The 19054-nt window shown below is 45.8% G+C and overlaps 1 protein-coding gene and 1 long non-coding RNA gene across 2 annotated transcripts; both read left to right on the top strand.

Annotated features, from left to right (window-relative positions):
• The first annotated feature begins 4466 nt into the window (after positions 1 to 4466).
• On the top strand, positions 4467 to 14927 carry LOC150053817 (uncharacterized). Its single transcript, XR_016537898.1, has 3 exons — positions 4467 to 4544; positions 11161 to 11360; positions 14793 to 14927. It is a non-coding gene; the product is annotated as an uncharacterized LOC150053817 (long non-coding RNA).
• A 1316-nt stretch (positions 14928 to 16243) lies between these two features.
• On the top strand, positions 16244 to 18098 carry Adrb1 (adrenoceptor beta 1). The gene has a single exon (XM_090346892.1). The coding sequence runs from the start codon at positions 16244 to 16246 to the stop codon at positions 17675 to 17677; it is 1434 nt and encodes a 477-aa protein (XP_090203018.1). The 3' UTR covers positions 17678 to 18098.
• The last annotated feature ends 956 nt before the right edge of the window (positions 18099 to 19054 follow it).

The following is a 19054-nucleotide window of genomic DNA, read 5'->3' as shown; positions in this document are numbered from 1 at the left end:
GCTCAGAGCCTGAGCACTGTCCTTGGACTTTCTCAAGGCTAGAGCTCTACCACTTGAGCCTCAGCACCACTTCCGGCTTTTTTCTATGTATGAGGTACTGAGGAATTGAACCCCGGCCTTTGTGCATGCGAGGCAAGCACTCTACCACTAGGCCAAACTCCCGGCCCCTCTTCTGTGTTTTTTTTTCATATATTTTTTTATTGTAATTAATAGAAGGGTTACATGATATTTGCCAGATAGATGGTGCATTAATTCCTATACATTGATACCCTTTCACATGTCTTGGTCCCCATTTCCCTCCCCCTCTTCTGTGTATTTTTAAAAGATGACTTTGGCTGTCAAGTGGAGAAGGCAGTCAGGTGAGAAAGGGAGTCACTGACATCTTCTGCAGTCTATGTGGATAATGTCGTGGGTGTGAACTGTGGTGGTCTCAGTGGAGATAAGAAGCGGTCCTTAGAACCTGCTGATGGTTTGAGGCCAGCCTGAGGAAGACAGGCTCATGAAACTGCATAGCAGTGAAAGAAAGCTGGACATGCCAGAGAACACCTGTCATCCCACCAAATACAAGAAACCTAAGAAGCAATAGGTGGATCACAGTCTAGGTGCAAACCCAGAAAGAAAGGGAGGTAGACTTTATCGCAAAAGTAACTCACTGGAGTCATGGTTGAATGATAGAGTGCCTATCTGGCAAGCCCAAAGTCCTGAGCTTAAACTCCAATACCCGAAAAGAATAAATAAAAGATAAAGAAACCAGGCTTGAGAGAGCCATTTCCCTTTTCCCTTTGCCAAACAAAGATTCAACAAGAAAGTTCAGAGAGCAGCCCTCCCCAGATACACAATCTGCTGGTTGGTGAATCTCAGACTTCCCAGTTTCCAGAACTGCAAGAAGTACATCTCTATTGTGAATAAATCACCTGAGCTAAGGTATTTTTATTATGATTGCCCCAACCGATCAAGACAACAAAGAATGGCCGTATGGCTCAAGGTCTCCACTGTGAAAGAATGGAAGATTTTCATGTGAAAATGTATTCTTGATTTTCTTTAGCAGTTCTACTTATGACAGTGGTGACCCCAAACAAAATGTCATCAGCTGATACACTGATTTACAAAAGATAGTATAGCCACACAATAAAATATTACTCAGCCAAGAAAAAAGAAGGAAGGACTGACGCAAGCTAATGACACAGGGGCCTTGGAAACATTACACGAAGAGAATGACTTCATTTATACAGATCATCCTGAATAAGGAAGCGCAGAATCATTGCTGGGGGCCAGGGAAGGAAGGCCAGAGGTATAAATGACTGCTCACTGAGTGCAGGACTTCCTTTTGGGTTAATGAAAATGTTCTGAAACTTGATAGCCTTGATGGCTGTACAACACTACAGATGTATTAAATGCCACTGCGCTGGGTTATTTTTTTAATGTTAGGATTTATGTTATTTGTGATTTACAAACACCGCCCCACAAGAAATAAAAAAGCAGGCCCTGGGATTGGATAGGATGTTCTATGAAAAGTGAAGAGGTAAAGATTGAGCCTATGTACACAGCAATATTTGAGAGCCAAGGCAGAGGTGACAGAGCTGGTACAGAAGGTTCTGAAGGAACAGCCCATGATAAGGGAGGAAAACCAGGAAAGTTGCTGTTCTTGTGTCAGAATGAGAAATGATCTCCAGGGAAGAACAGGGAACAGCTGTATCAAAGGGTGAGTCTGTGTGTGGTTCAAATAGATCCTGTTAGATTCCCCTCTGCAGGACTAGAAACCATCTTGCATTTGGATCAGCAATGTGAAAACTTACTCATTTCCCCAGCCTTGCCAACAGATTGTCAAAGCATTGCCCATTTCAAAAATGAAAACATGGACCTCAGAGTTTTCCTTGCTCTCAATTGCCTCACAGAGAGGGAGGTGATGCTTTTTCAATGTTCAAGGGCCATGCCTCTTTCTTTAGTAGTTAGCTATCTGTTCCGTCTTTGCTGTATTCTTTGAGCTGTTGGTAGACTTTCTACTCTTGCTTGCTGAGAACCTCTAAATATCAGGAAGTTGCTTCAATCTGACAGATAATTATTGTTTGACTATAAAATATCCCTTGAAGGCTCCTGTGTTCAAAACTTTGTCTGCTAGCATTATTCCGAAATGGTTGGATGGATTCATCTATTCTCCTGAATAACCTGTCTAAGGTAGGACCTAGGCGAGGAAGTAGAACATGGAAGTATGCCTGGGGAGGACAGATTTTGTTCCAGATTCACACACATCTCTTCTTGTTGCTTCCTGACCACCATGAGAGGAGCAGCTTTCCTCCTTTTAAATGGATTTTTCTCAAATATTTTGCCATAGCAACAAAAAGTTGATACCACACACATCCTCTTCTTGAAAATCTCTGTTTGTCTCTATCCAAGTCCTCTCACCTTCCAAGATCTCATCTCTACATTTTAGAATTTTCTTCTCTTTGTATTTGAGGTTACTCTTCCTTTGGTTAAACGTCAATGTTGCCTGCTTTCTCTCTCCTGCACATTCCTTTATAGCATCCCCCCCTCTACCTCCTCTTTCTCCCTAGCAGTTCTAATCACAACTGGGTGCTCAGCTGCTAAATCTGTGTTAAACTTATGACTTTCTAATACCTCCACAAACCCGATAACCCAAACCTAAGAATAAAGAGTGTGAGGTGTGAAGCTAGTACTAGTCCATCTGTGTAGGTTCTACTCTGGTCTCGATGGAATTTTTAAAGAAATGTGGAACAGATTCTGCAGTCCTTGCAGAACTGTAGCAGTTGCGATGGCTGTCTCCTTGCTCTTCACACCAAGTAGCAGGGCTTTAGGAAGATCTATGGGAGATCCTGCCTTGTGTTGTACATAGTTGAGAAGACAGAGGGGTGGGTACCTGCCTCATGCATGAAAAACTCTAGAGGCTCCTGGACAGCACAAGAACAACAGTGCTCAAGGGGAGGGAGTACAGGTCCCACCAACCCTTATTTCCAGGGAAGCATCCAGGGAAGGGCCATTGTTTCTCACAGTCATGGAAAGTTGGAACAAAATCTTGAAAGTATTGAAAGGGCATAATTGTTGATCTTGTGGACAGCGGAGAGGTTAAAAATATGATAACAGAAGAGGAGAGGAAATACAAAACACAGAAAATGTCCTTACATATGAAGTTTTTTTTTGAAGGTAAGCACTGAAAAAAATCATATGGCAATGTTGCACAGTAGTCACTTAAGATTAGATGTTTGTGTGTGTACACATGTTTGTGTCATCCTTAGGCCAGATCCTAGGATTTCATGTTTGGCAAGTCATGTCCTTAGCCCCAATCTTAGGATTTTTAGTATCAATTAAAGCTTTGGTCTTTGTTTCAAATAAACTATTTCCAAAAAGAATAAAGCCTTCCTTTGGTTGAATAGCCCCAGTTTGGAACTACCCAGACCTCAGCTACAAATCTTGCTCATCACTTAGTAGTGGTGAGATTTGGGGTGTCAGCTTTATTCAGCTGGGATTCCCCCATCAGAAATGAAATCCAGGTAGCTGGGGGCAGTGGTTCATGCCTATAATCCTAGCTCCTTGGTAGGCTGAAATCTGAGGATCATGGTTCAAAGCCAGCCTGGGCACTAAACTCTGTTAAAACTTTTATTTCCAATTAACCACTAGAAAACTGGAAGTGGCACTGTGGTTCAAGGGGTAGGGCGGTGGCCTTGAACTGAAGAGTGCAGGAACAGCGCCCAGGCCCAGAGTTCAAGCCTCATGACTAACAAAAAATAAGAAGGAAGGAAGGAAGGAAAGAAAGAGAGAAAGAAAAAAGATGAATGCCAGTTATCTGACCAGAACGTTAGGAGAATTAAATGGGAGATAAAGGATGTACTTCTCAGAGTGTCTCATGCTTAGTCATCTGTTTTGAAAAAGAATGTGACGTAGATCTATGCTTCTATTCAAATGAATGGGAGAGAGTGCATATTGGTTGATGGTTCTATTCTGAGTGTTCCATTCTGGTCATTTGGTTGAGTACTTGCTGAGGGAGTCTACGTATCTTTAAGGAAGGATTTTTGATGTTTCCACGCAAAGTTCTCTGCAATGTGCTCTGAAGGAAAGTGAGAGGAAAATAAATCAAACTCAAGTATGAAAAGACAGCTTGAGGGTTTCGAAAAACAATTTGCTCCATCACAAATTAGGTTTAAAATACAGTTGTACAAACACACGACTCAATAACACTCAGACCCACAGATCTGCGCTGCTAAGTGATATCTTATATAAGATTGTTCAGCTGAACTAGCCCAGCCTTAAAAGAAAAAAAACCCTACATATGACAGTTTTTTTTTAAAAAATAGAATTTCCTATACATCTAAATCTGTGCTGTTTATGTAACACAGAGATTGCAGATCTATCTAAGGAGGAGCTGGCGTCAGTACATATAGAATGGTATACTATGTTAGCATGAGCCCTGTGTTTTTCCTTCTTAGTAAGCCTGTGCATCTGCTTGTGCATTTAGTTCTTCCTCTGAAGGAATCCAGGACAGCCTGAGCCATACTTAGCATCAAGCAGGAAGACAGGACAACCTTACTCAGGTAACCTTTCTGTTCTTTGGCATCAAAGTTAAATTCAATCAGTTCACGGCCAGCCATAGGTTAAAATAGTGTCAATTTTATCATTAGTATACAAAGACAGTTAGGTAAACAACTTAAGACATAGTATAGATTCCACCCATAATAATTTTTATGAATGTGTGTGCATATGTGCATACATGAATGCATGTGTGCGTGTGTTTGTGCATGCACGTGCACGCACATGTGAGCTGGGGATCAATTCTAGAGCCCCATGCATGGTAGGCAAGTACTCTGCCACTAAGCTATACTCCAATCCCCGTAAGAACCCAAGTCAACATGTTTTGTAGTTAGACTTCTGCTAGCCAATAATTTACAACTGAGGCATTCTCTCAATCAGAATCCGAGCTTCAAGGCAATAAGAAAAACCATCCTCTCTGTCAATGGATTCTATATGAGTAGCTGGTTTATCTTATCTCACAGGTCAGCTGGGTTCCTCAATTCTAAAACTGTGTTCTATCCTCCCTACCCAGTTATTTTCTGTCCATTATACTAATGGTTGCTTTGGAGAAATAACCGTCATGTGTACTGGGAGAAAGAGATTCTGAGCATATCCACAAAGCATCTGAATACTCTGTTTCAGTCTTCTACAGTTCTAACCACCTTCCTCCAATTCAACGTTTCTGTTTTCATTGCAAGGAAATAATTGAGTTTTTATGTTCTGTAGTTGATGCTATAGAACAGGAGGTACATTCACCCCCATCACAAGCAAGTTAAGGTGAGGCCTCTGGTGTCAAAGAGCTATGTGCCTTCTACCTTCAACACTGCCAAGGCCCAGGCTTCTGCCCAGCATGGGTATGATTTGTTAACACATTGCAACTCAACAGATTGCAACCAAATAGCCCACTGGCTGTTTGCACAAGACTCTGGATACTATGGTTGGGGGACCTAGCCTTTGTGTGTGAGAGACAGAAGAAGTCATTAAGTTTGCCTTCTGTGCCAGAAGACAACTAACATGGCATGTAGGAAATACAGATAAATGAGAACTGTGCATATGTTTTCTTCCTTCCTTCCTTCCTTCCTTCCTTCCTTCCTTCCTTCCTTCCTTCCTTCCTTCTTCCCTCCCTTCCTCTCTCCCTTCATTTCTTCCTTCCTTTTGTTTCTTTTTATTCTCAGTCTTGAACTCAGATCCTGGACACTGTCCCCTTTTGCTCAAGGCTAGTGTTCTACCAAAGCGTTGTAACTTCATTCTACTAGTTTTAGGGAAAATGTCTTTAAAATGCCCTCTTTACATTCTCAACAAAAGGACCATGGACATTACCTAGACCTCTTAAAGGGTGGCTAGTGGTGCTAAGTGACATCTCTGCTTTACTGATGTGGTTCCCAAATGGCCTGCCTGCTGCCTCTGTCACCCTCCCTGCTTCACCCAAATTTGCTTCTAATCTGTTGCGAAAGAACAAAAACCAGAAAAACAAGGCATTAAAATTGCTTCTGGAATAGAGCAAATTGTTCCAAGTCACAGCCTGAAAAGATTCTACATGGAACTAGATACCTGATGCTTTGCTCCTGTTCTCACAGAGTGGTTGTCAGATTCCAGGTCCTTAGGATCACATGATCTGTGCCATCTTGACACCAAACCAGCCAGTCCCAAGGACACATTCTGGCCTCCCTGAGGTCTTATGAATTTGTACCTTCCAGGGAAGCATCTTGAGGCAATTACAGTTGAGGAAATCTGCTTCCCTATTAAGAGTTCAGTGGTACTTTGTTCTGTTACTGTTATTTCATTTATTTGGAATATGGTTATACCATAGGGCGGAACTCTCTGGAATGACCTTTCTAGGATCCAAAATTAGTTTGGGAAATTCTGATTCCCCAAATGGAACAATGATCACATGAAATGACCACAAAGGAAAAAATTTGCTTTTGAAATCATAAAAAATACCCACCAAATTTAATTCTTTACTACAGCCTCTCACTTTTAAGAATTTTGCATTTATTCAATGCTTCAATTCCTACTGATGAGAAGCTGCCTTCTTTATTTACCACTTTTGGCTTTGTAGAAAATAAAGACTCTTCTTGCTTTATGTCATGAAATTGTTATTATTGTGGTGGTAGTGTTAACAACAAAAACTGCAGGGCTGGGAGCAAAGCCTCATGGTCGAGTGCTTGCCCCATACGCACAAAGCCCTGGGTTCCATTCCTCAGTACCACATACATAGAAAAAGCTGGAAGTGGGGCCGGGAGTTTGGCCTAGTGGTAGACTGCTTGCCTAGCATGCATGAAGACTGGGTTCCATTCCTCGGTACCACATACATAGAAAAAGCCAGAAATGGTGCTGTGGCTCAAGTGGCAGAGTGCTAGCCTTGAGGGAAAAAAAGCCCAAGGACAGTGCTCAAGCCCTGAGTTCAAGCCCTAGGACTGGCAGAAAGAGAAGATGGGGGGAGAAAAAGAAAAAGCTGGAAGTGGTGCTGTGGCTCAAGTGACAGAGCAAAAAGTATATAAGGATAGTGCCCAGGCCCTGAGTTCAAGCCCCAGAACTGGCAAAATAAAAACAAAAACTGCAGTCCATGCCTGTAATCCCGCTACTCAAAAAGTGGAGATTAAGAGGATTGCAGAATTACCAAGATGCTAATAAGCTGGGCATGTACAAAGGGCTAAGGCTGGAGGTGTGGCTTAATTGGTGCAGTATTTGTGTAGCATCAAGACCAGTGCAAATTTCAGTAAAAAGGGGGTGGGGAGGGCAAACCATTATAATAAAGTACTTACAAATCAAGGCTAAGAGTGTGGCCTAATGGTAGAGTGCTTGCCTAGCATGTATGAAGCCCTGGGTTCGATTCCTCCATACTATATATACAAAAAAGCCAAAAATGGTGCTATGGCTCAAGTGGTAGAGTGCTAGCCTTGAGAAAGCCCAGGGACAGCACCCAGGCCCCGAGTTCAAGATCCAGGACTGGCCAAAACAACAACAACAATAACAACAAAAAAAGGACTTATCTTTCCAAATGCCTTAAACTCCCTTGATGAAAGCACTATTATTTCCATTTAACAGACAGCAAAACAGGAGTCTTAAGTTGGTCCAATTTCTTACTTGTTCTGAGTCACTAAGCTATGAACTGGCAAAGACTAGATTTTAACCCACACAATCAGACTCCAGAGGACTGTGATCTTAACCATTCAGGTATATGTAAAAGAAGAAAATGTCAAAACTAATTTACTCTAATTACTGCAATCCTGCTGAAATGTGATGTTTTGAAATTATGTAACAAAAAAGTCTCTAAGACAAAAATGTATAGGCCTAGGATGTTTTCGAAATCTCCCATCCACACTAATTGTTCTAAAATCCTGATTATTATGTTTTGCAGGGCTAATTGCAGGTTTTTCACTTGCTTAATAAGTAACTTTTATTCTAGGTTGTCTTCCAGATGAGCGAGGATGAAAACAATACATAGAAGTGTAGATGTGTGGGCATGTTTTAAATCAAACTCATTTTCCTTCACACACACACACACACACACACACACCTCTGAAAGAGAATAAAATCTCCATTCATTAGAATGAGGAAAATGACAAACCCTACTGCAAGCTGGGTGTGGTAATGCACACCTGTAATCCCAGCACTAACAAGATGGCAGGATTATGACTTTGAGGACAGCCTGGACTACACAGTGAGACCTTATCTCAGAAACACAAAAAGGCTTTGCTTGAAGACCAGTTGGTTGGGTGCAGGAGAAAGAGAAGAGGACCAGAAGTGGAGTGCCAGGGTGACAAGCCACTTTAGAGATTTCAAAATAAGAATACAAACTGAGGATCACCACAGTAGTTCATTTGCAGGGTTTTGAAGGCTGTGTAGAATCTCAAAGCTCAATAAATGCATTACTTAAAGGCGCAGTTTGGGATGATACATAGCAGGATACAGAAATGACAAGGCAAACAGAGCTGCTTTTTTTTAAGTTTTCTGTTCCAAAACCCTCAACAGCTCTCTTTTAGCTCTTAACTCCTCAGTGTTGTCACAAGTTTTCAGCCTATGATTTTTAGTAAGAGTTTTGCGAAGATTTTTTCCCATTACAGATTAAAAACCCTTAATTACTTCATTGTTGGGGCTTTTCTTTGGTGTTCTTTTGTTTTCAGAGTTAGCATTCATTGTGGCATTTCTGAAACTTCATACATCCGTGAATCCACAATGAGAGCTGGATTTGTTCACATAAATACAATTATTGTTCCAAATCTATTACATACGTCTATAAGTCAATTAAAAAATATAAACAAACATTTCATTATAGAATCTCTCCACGTGTTCCAAGTGTTTTGTAAGAAATTCTAACTGGGTATCAGGGGCTCATGCCTGAAACCTTAGCTCTTTAGGAGGCTGAGATCTGTAGATCATGGTTTGAAGACCAACCCAGCATGAACAACTAAAAAGAAGGAAATGGATCTGGGGCTCAGTGGTAGCACTAGCCTTAAGCAAAAAAGGTCAGGGACAGCTCCCAGGCTCTGAGTTCAAGCCCCAGGAACTGTATGTGCACTCCATGCACACGCACGCATTCGTGCCCCCCCACGCACACACACGCACACCTGACTGATTCCAAACCCCCACATGAGTCATATAATTAAATTATGCTAACATATAGTCATAAGGTAGCCAGGATCTGTTAGAATGCAGTTGGTGGCATTTAAGGATAGCTGGGAGGCCGCAGTCAGATCTTCCTTCCTTCCTTTGAAATTGTCCCTCATCTTCCTCCTCATGCTTCACTTTCTCCATATTTAAAAGAGGAGGGGGGAAAAACATTTCACTACCAGTAATGGAAAGTAATTTATATTTGGAAGAAGTCAGCAAAGAAGGTCATTGCCCCTGAGCATTTAATTAAGGGATAATGCCCTGGAAATACAAAGCTATCCTTGGATAAAGGTCTCCAACAGGTTTTATTCAAGGAGAAGCAGAAATGAGACATTATGGAAGATAAATGTCATGTCAAAGGTTTGATATTTATTTTCAAAGCAAGAAGTCTGACAGCAGTGCTTATCAAAACCAAAGGAGCCTTCAGACTGTTCCCAGCAGAGGCGAAATACTTGGCAAGTCTCTGCTTATGAAGAACACCTGGGTGAATATTTTTACAGTAGGTACATAATGAGTTTGTGTGTCGTCTATGAACACGGCTAGGCAGTACCCAGAAGAACAAAAGAATGAGAAGCAAGATCCCTAGTTGGTTTACTCAAACGAGTAAGTGAAAAGAAAGAAATGTAAATAAGTTGATCCATGCCCAGAGAAGGCCAAGCAACCAACCAGCCTTCTCCCTCTGGTTCCTCTTGGCAAATCCATTCTGTTGGACAGCCCAGATGCCATCTTCCATGGCTGAGGGGAAAACACAATGTTTTCTTTTATTGTAGAGAATCTACTGGACATAACCTTTTAAGTGGTTCCTCTAGTCCACAGGAATTTATTAAGTACTTTCTGCCTTGCCAGGACAAATAGGAGGTAAAATGAAAAATATCACTACGCATTTGAAACTTACAAAGAAGGGCTTGAGAATTCCCTAAACTCCTTCCGACATCATTTGTTTTATTTGAGACACTTTAAAACAGTTCAAATAACACTTAGCTGTTCGATAATTAGTATAGCTTGTCCCCATCAGAAGCTCTCTGAATTCAACCAAACAACTCTTAGCCAAAAGAATGCCTGTCACACATATAGTGATGAGATTCTGTGCATCATGAATACTTGAAGGTAAGATTTCAGCTGATCCATCAATTTTTACTCATCACCTTACTGAGTAAGAATGGATTTTTCAAAAGCTGGTTTAAGGTTTGAATTAGAGTGCCATCCTTCCTACTTCCCCCACACTCTTTAAGGCTCTGTCATGGCCCTAAGTCATTCTTTTGAGGGAATAAATTCTTTCTCAACTGCTAATAGCTCACTACTGAAGTACTGCAAGAGATATTTGGTGCAGAGAATCACATAAACCCTTATTTGTCTGAAAAGAGTATGAGCTACAGTGTCACTCAGTGGCAGTATGCTTGCCTAGCATGCTAGGTTCAATATCCAGCACCACAATAAATAAGTAAGTAAATAAATGAACAAATAAGTGAATGAGTGAATGAAGGGTGCATACTAAGCAAGTTCATAAAGAAGAAAACAATTATATTAAAAGATGATTTGTAAGCCAGGCACCAATGGCTCACAACTAGCAACCCAAAGGTTGAAACCTGAAAATCTAAATTTGAAGCAGACAAATCCTTGAGAATTTTATCACCAAAGAATCTGGGACCAAAAACCTGGGACCCAAGGTGTGCCTCAAGTGGTAGAGACCAACTCTAAGCAAAAAAAAAAAAAAAAAAAAGCTGAGTGTGGGGCTGGGAGTTGGGCCTAGTGGTAGAGTGTTTGCCTAGCATGCACAAAGACCAGGGTTCGATTTCTCAGTACAACATACATAGAAAAAAGCCGGAAGTGGTACTGTGCCTCATGTGATAGAGCTCTAGCCTTGAGAAAAGTCCAAGGACAGTGCTCAGGCCCTGAGTTCAAGCCCCACGACTGGAAAAAAAAAAAAAGCTAAGTGTGAGTCTCTGAGTTCAAACCCTGGTACCAATACATGCACACACACAATCTGCCAATGATAATAGCTAAAAGCAGTTCTCTGTTATCTAGACTCTCAGTCATATTAACACCCTATGACAACACAAACTGATCAAGAGAAGTTTCAGCAAGAAGATAATACCAGTGAGTTTGATGTGATTGCTTCCATAGTTGGAAACAGAATGATGATGGAGGAAGGCAGAATTTGATGTTTTACAAGCAACATACATCACTTCATGTAATCAACACAGCACTCTGAGAGGAAGCAAATGGTGAGTCCATTTTTAAAGGTGAAGGAAGGTCACCCAGGAAAGTGACAAAGCCTGACACAAACCTGAATCTTCTGTCTCCTGAGTCTGAACACTTTCCAATACACCCAAATTCTGCAAAAATATTATTATTGGCTCTAGTTTTGTTCAATGTACTTGTTAGATACAAGGAAGGGGAGGAGGCAGAGAGGGAGGAGGAGGAGGTGGGGAGAAGTGAAAGCTTCTGAATTTTCTCACTTTGCTCTGATTACTGTATACTCTGTCATGCTTGTTGTGATCATACTGGCAATTGTGGCTACAAAACCAGTACATGACCTTAAGTGCCAGCCTGAAGCAAACTGTTCTTTACTTGGTTAGCACTGAGAACTGGCTTTGGTGAAAAGTTGTGCATCTTTCCTCGGGAACTTCAAGTGACTTAAGCCTGGATTACCAAATCCTCTGATTAGTGACGCAGCCATATATATCAAGTATCTTGAGACTACTATCAATCTAAAGCTACATTTTATTAACAAATGTGGTATATGTCTTAGGGTCTTACTGGAAAATTCCTTCCAGACTTCCTTTGGCCTACCTCCCAGCAGAAGTTAGTAGCACTTAGGCTGCTACTTTCATTTTTAGCTCATTTTTTGTAGAAAAGCCAATTTAAGAATGCTTTGCCAGGCTCCTGGCTTGTAACTGTGGAAGCGTTTGATGCCTATTAATGGTTGCTCTGCTGACTTTTAATTTGGTCTAGAACTTGAAATGAAATTTAAGGCATCTATAATTCTCCCAGGGAAGAAATGAGTAGCTATGTAGGACCATAAATAAAGGCTAGGGAAAAAACTTCCCACCTTGATCATGGATGAAAAATTGGTTCAACTCTTATTGATTGATTGGCCCCTTTGGAGTACCTCTTACCTACAATTTACTTTATTATGACCTGACCAGGTATGATGCAAATTTACAGATCTCTTGAGCCTACTTTTTATTTGTAAAGTGTTTAGAAATGTCCATATGCAAAGAATGATGAGGCTATTGGCATATGAAATATGTGAATTATAAATATGAGTGAAGATTGCTAACTTCCAAAACACCTTATCAGTTCTCCTATGTGAAAATGAGAACATGTAAATGAATATCACCTATTTTTAATCAAAGCTATTACTCATTTCAGCTGGGTAATTATTAGCAAACAAAGAAGATACATAAAACGTGTATGTCAGTTCCAGTGCTCTGTAACCTTACAATGTATAGAACAATCAGATAATATAACTGGATAAGAGATGCTGAAAGGCAAATCATCATGAATTATCATCTGAAATGCACCTAGCGAGCAACTACTAACTCACAAGGAGGAGAGACCATTTCCAGAAGAAAGATTAGGAGAAAAGACAAGAGGATTAAGAGATCTTCCACCAGATCCCTGAGGCTGATTCTGCTGAGATGGGGGCCAGTGGGGAGTGTTGGGGGGAGTTGTGGGAGGCATCTGTGAAGACAAGTGTTCACATACAACTAGGCCATGCTCAATACTATAGACCAGACCTCTGAATGTCAAGTCAAGGATGTATGACTTACGGAAAGCATTTTGGAAAGTTAGTTTGGGTTTGGGTCTGTTAGAGCCAATGGAGTGAGTATTTGAGGCAAGGATACCAATTAGAACAAGTCCCAATGGTGGGATGAGGTGGTGGGATAAGAAGGGAAGAGGCTGGGCAGTAAGCCTGAGGAGGGAACTAGCTACCTCTCCAGTATGCTAGATTAGCACTGATGGTTGACTTTTCTGGTGTTTCCTAAAATCTGATCTAAAAGGGGATTCAAGTGGGGAGAGAGGAAATGGAATGACTCATTTTGATCTTGTCACATCAAGGATGATGCTGTTTGAGCATAGGTTATCCCCACCAAAATTCACGTTGAGGTTCCATTGCCAATGTAACCAGCTTTAGAGATCAGGAAAGAGGTGGTTTGTGGTCCTCAGTCCTCATGAAGGGATTGGTGTAGCTCCTCTGAGAGTGGGTTAGTTATCTGGAGAATGGGTTTTCTCTTGCTTTCTCTCTTGTACACACATTCCAGTGATGGGATGCCATCTATCATGTTATGACATTATGACCCTCACCAGATGCAGAGGCCTTACCATGAGCCCAAACAAGACTACCTCTTTTCAGGTATTCTATTAGAGCAACAGATCTATTAGAGAAAACAGTTCCAGCCAGTTGATACATGGAACCTTTTCTTCTTAATCTTATATCTGTAAGCACAAAAATAGATTTAGACTTAAAAGTGTAAAGTCTCCATGGAACTAAAGAAGTATAGTTTATTCTGCATCAGAAACTAACTCTAGTTTAAGATGGACTATTCCAAAATAACTAACATGCATTGAGTCCACTGAAATTTAGAGAACAATGATGTAACTCCATTCATGGAGAGTGAGGAAGTCCTGGCCTCGTGGCCCTGCTGCCTGCTGTATCCATACATGTGTTAGCAGCCAGCTTTTGTGACCTCTGCAACCAAGTTCTGACCTTATCACTTTCAGAAATGCAATGCCACTTAAGGTTGGCATATTCCATCCCAGTAACACCATTTGACAGAAAGATGGCACCAGATAGAAAGCCTCTTCTCCCACATTCCCTAGCTCCCTAGCAATCTGATTGCCCCTTTCCTTGGCAGCTGCCATTTCAATACTTTATAATCCTTTGTCTATTTTAAGGCTGCCCCTTGACTTCCTGATCCCCAACCGAAAGTATCCTGAAGGGAGGAAGAAAGGAAAGGGAGACACAGACTGGGGAGACTGGGGTGGCTGTGGGTTCTGTCTCCTTCAGGTGACTGGAACTGATTTCCTGGCTCCCCCTCTTCAGCCTCTCCAAGTTAGCAGAACTGCTCTGATAAGTCCAGGGCAGGGGTGAATAAACAAATCACTCCTCAATTGTAACACTTTTATAATCAAATTAGGGCCTAAAAGCAAATTCATCTCCTTGGATTTAGGTAAGAGAAGGTGACTTTATAAACTCAAGCTTCGCTTTATAAACTTATCAAGCACTAGTTTTTGCTCTGGACAGCTGTGGAAGCCAGCCTCTCTGCAAGGTGTGAATATGAGCTGATTTCCTTCCAGATGCTATTCTTTTATTCCAATGTCAGAAAGATGTGTGAGTATTATATAACATTATGTAACTCTACCATGCACCCTTGTGCTGACAATTAGAAGTTGTTTACTTCTCAAGGACTTAATTACAGATTTATTTTTCAGGCCTCAGATGAGGACATGACCAGGACTAAATTAGACAAGAGATTTAAGGTCCTGAGATCTATCCTGTCAGGCCCCCAATATAATCTACTTACAGCTATGACAACCATTCATTCATTTAGAAACTTTAAAAAAAATCACCACCCATGATATAACTTTAAATGCTTTCGAATTTAATCCCTTTGGGTATTTATATATTTTCTTCTCTCATCCCTCCAAAGCTAATCTCGGAGTTGTGAGAATCTGGGAACTTGGGCAAAGGAGAAAGCAACCACGCCAATGAAAGTCTCAGTTCATGACGTCAACTCAAAGTGATGGTACCTTTTGGGTTGTATTGGCCTAGCTCAGATCATAAAAACCACATGAATAATAAAATGCAAAACGTTGGCATTCTGAATGTGAAAATTCTACAATGTCATGAACACGTTCTGGATGTTAATAGCCGTTATAGCCGTTTCTCTACCCCCCACCCACCCACCCCCCTTTCTGAGGTTCTTTTTTTTTTGCCAGCTTCCCAGCCCCCCCAACCCCCACCTTTCTGAGAACACACCTGGATCGTTCTTGCTCTGCCCTAGACAGACTGGGCCCTGGCTCTGAGCACAACGCATTCTCTGGTGCACCCACCATCCTCCCCTTCCCTGCCCTCCTAGCCCACCGCACTTAAGGTCATTCAACCTGGCTTCTTCCTTAGGAGAAGCAGGACTCAGTGTCTAGATCTGCTGTGAAGTGTCCTCCAGCCACTAGCACCCACCTCCTCCATTCCTGCCAGCCGCCAGCGCCCAGGCTGGCCAGGTCCACTCTGGATCAGGACGACTCTACACACACACACCACACACACACTCACACACACTCACACACACACACACACACACACACACAGCTTGAGAGAACCAGTCTCCCAGCCCAAGTTCTCCAACCCCAGCCGACCCGCTGTCCCCTCGCAGTGCGCGTCAGCGCTGGAGAGCACCGCGGCCGACCCTGCGGCGAGCAGCCCCGCGGGGGAGAGAGGTGTGCGGGGTGCCGAGCGGAGCCAGAGGTAGCCTAGGGGGAGCCTAGCGCCGAGGGAGCTTTGGGAGCGGAATGCTGGAGCGAGTGGGGACTGCAGAAGGGGGCGGGGACCGCGTGGGAGCCGGGCACGGCGAGGGGCGCGGGGAAAAGGGCCCCGGGGCGCGCGTTGCGGACGGCGGGTGCCGGGGAGAGGCGCTGGCAGGACGCTCGGCCTCCGACTCCCCAAATCCGCTCGCCGCGGGGAGGAGGAGGGGTGGATTGCGGGGAGTTGGGGGGCCGGATCGGGGGCGTGCCCTCGCCGCGATTGGCTACCGGAGCCTGACGCGCGGCCCGGGGGCCGGCGTGGGGAGGTGGGAGCGGGGTGGGGTGGGTGTTGGGTGCGGGAGCCGCGGGCCCGGCGCGCTCAGAACCATGCTGAGGTCCCGGCGGCTCTGCCAGCAGCGGCAGCGGCTCCTGCAGCAGCAGCGGCGGCGGCGGCGGCGGCGACAGCGCTCGGCTGCGGCGGGGAAGGCGCCCCGAGCCCATGCCTCCGGCTCCGCGCCGCGGCTGCCCTGACCCGGCCGCGACCTCCTCGCGCGGGGCCCGCCGCCCCGGGCTTCTGGGGTGTTCCCCAACCACGGCCCAGCCCCGCCACACCCCCCGCCCCCGGCCTCCGCAGCTCGGCATGGGCGCGGGGGCGCTCGCCCTGGGCGCCTCCGAACCCTGTAACCTGTCGTCCGCCGCGCCGCTGCCCGACGGCGCGGCCACCGCGGCGCGGCTGCTGGTGCCCGCGTCGCCGCCCGCCTCGCTGCTGCCCCCGGCCAGCGAGGGCCCGGCGCCGCTGTCGCAGCAGTGGACGGCCGGCATGGGCCTGCTGATGGCGCTCATCGTGCTGCTCATCGTGGCGGGCAACGTGCTGGTGATCGTGGCCATCGCCAAGACGCCGCGGCTGCAGACGCTCACCAACCTCTTCATCATGTCCCTGGCCAGCGCCGACCTGGTCATGGGGCTGCTGGTGGTGCCGTTCGGGGCCACCATCGTGGTGTGGGGACGCTGGGAGTACGGCTCTTTCTTCTGCGAGCTCTGGACCTCGGTGGACGTGCTGTGCGTCACGGCCAGCATCGAGACCCTGTGTGTCATCGCCCTGGACCGCTACCTGGCCATCACGTCGCCCTTCCGCTACCAGAGCCTGCTGACGCGCGCGCGGGCGCGGGCGCTCGTGTGCACCGTGTGGGCCATCTCGGCCCTGGTGTCCTTCCTGCCCATCCTCATGCACTGGTGGCGGGCCGAGAGCGACGAGGCGCGCCGCTGCTACAACGACCCCAAGTGTTGCGATTTCGTCACCAACCGGGCCTACGCCATCGCCTCGTCCGTCGTCTCCTTCTACGTCCCCCTGTGCATCATGGCCTTCGTGTACCTGCGGGTGTTCCGCGAGGCCCAGAAGCAGGTGAAGAAGATCGACAGCTGCGAGCGCCGCTTCCTCAGCGGCCCCGCGCGGCAGCCCGAGCCGGCGTCCTCCGAGCCGTCGCCGGGGCCCCCGCGCCCCGCCGCGGCCGCCGCCGCCGCCGCCGACTCGATGGCCAACGGGCGCACCAGCAAGCGCCGGCCCTCGCGCCTCGTGGCCCTGCGCGAGCAGAAGGCGCTCAAGACCCTGGGCATCATCATGGGCGTGTTCACACTCTGCTGGCTGCCCTTCTTCCTGGCCAACGTGGTGAAGGCCTTCCACCGCGACCTGGTGCCCGACCGCCTCTTCGTCTTCTTCAACTGGCTGGGCTACGCCAACTCGGCCTTCAACCCCATCATCTACTGCCGCAGCCCCGACTTCCGCAAGGCCTTCCAGCGCCTGCTGTGCTGCGCGCGCCGGGCCGCCCGCCGGCGCCGCCACGCCGCGCACGGGGACCGGCCCCGCGCCTCGGGCTGCCTGGCGGGAACCGGGCCGCCGCCGTCTCCCGGGGCCGCCTCGGACGACGACGAGGACGACGACGTCGGGGCCGCGCCGCCCGTGCGCCTGCTGGAGCCCTGGGCCGGCTGCAACGGCGGCGGCGCGGCGACGGCGGACAGCGACTCCAGCCTGGATGAGCCCGGCCGTCCAGGCTTCGCCTCGGAATCCAAGGTGTAGGGCGGGCCGGGCTCGGGACCCGGGCGCCGCGCCTCCCGCCTCGGTCCCGGGGAGCGGAGCCCGCCGAGGCGCCCCGAAGGACTTCCGGGGAGGGGGGGAAGCGGAGATCTGTGTTTACCCACGACCGAAAGCAGGTGAACTCCAAGCCCACGAACCTCGTCGCAACCATCCTAGACGAACAGAAAAGCCACGGGGCCGCTGCGCGGAAAGTCTGGGGAGGGCTGCGGAGTGGCGAGCCGGGCCCCCGGGGTCTTTCCGCGCGCGTTCCGCCTTCTTTCGTGCGCGCGCGCGCGATGCAGCTTTAGATATTTTCTTTTTCCCAGGTGAGTTTCTGACACTTTCCGCAAGGGCCCGAGTGGAAATCGCATGGGTAAGGGGAAATTAGGTTTAGCAACTTAGCTCCTATTCCCGTCTTCTTCTTACAGAGAGAGGGAGGGAGAGGGAGGGAGAGAGAGGAAAGAGGAGAGAGGAAAGAGAGAGAGAGAGAGAGAAGAGAGAGAGAGAGAGAGAGAGAGAGGAGAGAGAGAGAGGAGAGAGAGTGAGAGGAGAGAGAGAGAGAGAGAGAGAGAGAGAGAGAGAGAGAGAGAGAGAGAGGAGAGAGAGTGAGAGAGAGAGAGAGAGAGAGAGAGAGAGAGAGAGAGAGAGAGAGAGAGAGAGAGAGAGAGAGAGAGAGAGAGAGAGAGGACAAATTGTCAGGACGTGTTTCCTTTTGCTTTCCAGAGAAACTACATTTTAATTACCAAATAATTACTTCTCCAGTTCTTAAAGCAAAGAGAATGAATGGATGTAAAAAAAAAAATCGTGTTTCAGAACTGTTAAGCTATTCTTAAAACATCACCTCGCTTTCCTTCTGTAGGGCAAACCCCATCCCCTGTGCCCCTCCGTGGTCTGGCTAAGAGTTTTCTACCTCACCCTGTGCATCCTGCACAGCAAGATAGAAAGACTTGTTTATATTAAACAGCTTATTTATGTATTAATATTAGTTGGAAGGACCAGTCTCTGAGTCTCTCTCTGTGACAAGTGACTCTGTCAATAGAAGACAGGACAGAAAAAGAAAGGAGGAGGAAAAGAAAATAGGAAAACAGTTCCGGTTACTGCACATACAGATAAAACCAAGACTAATAAAACAGAAGTGGCTCAAAATGTCTTTTTTTTGTGCACAGTGTCGAGTAATTGTAAAAATCCACAAGGTGTTTCTTGCACACACACACACAAACTATTTTTAATGGGGTGGGGAAGTGGGTAGATCTTTAAAACTGAAATAAAATTAAAACTCGACTTCTATTATCTATTACATTATGGTTAATGATTTATTGGGAAATTACCTTTTTATACTCTTTTATCATGGTACTGTAATTGTATCCACATAAATATAAT

Source organism: Megascapheus bottae, chromosome 15 (assembly GCF_031878675.1).
Source record: "Megascapheus bottae isolate mThoBot1 chromosome 15, mThoBot2.hap1, whole genome shotgun sequence".
Classification (NCBI taxonomy): domain Eukaryota; kingdom Metazoa; phylum Chordata; class Mammalia; order Rodentia; family Geomyidae; genus Megascapheus; species Megascapheus bottae.
The sequence above is the reverse complement of the archived record's forward strand: the minus strand, read 5'-3'. Positions and strand labels throughout refer to the sequence as shown.

Coding starts and splice junctions, on each gene's coding strand:
- Adrb1 (XM_090346892.1), top strand. CDS start 16,244: ATGGGCGCGGGGGCGCTCGCCCTGGGCGCCTCCGAACCCTGTAACCTG.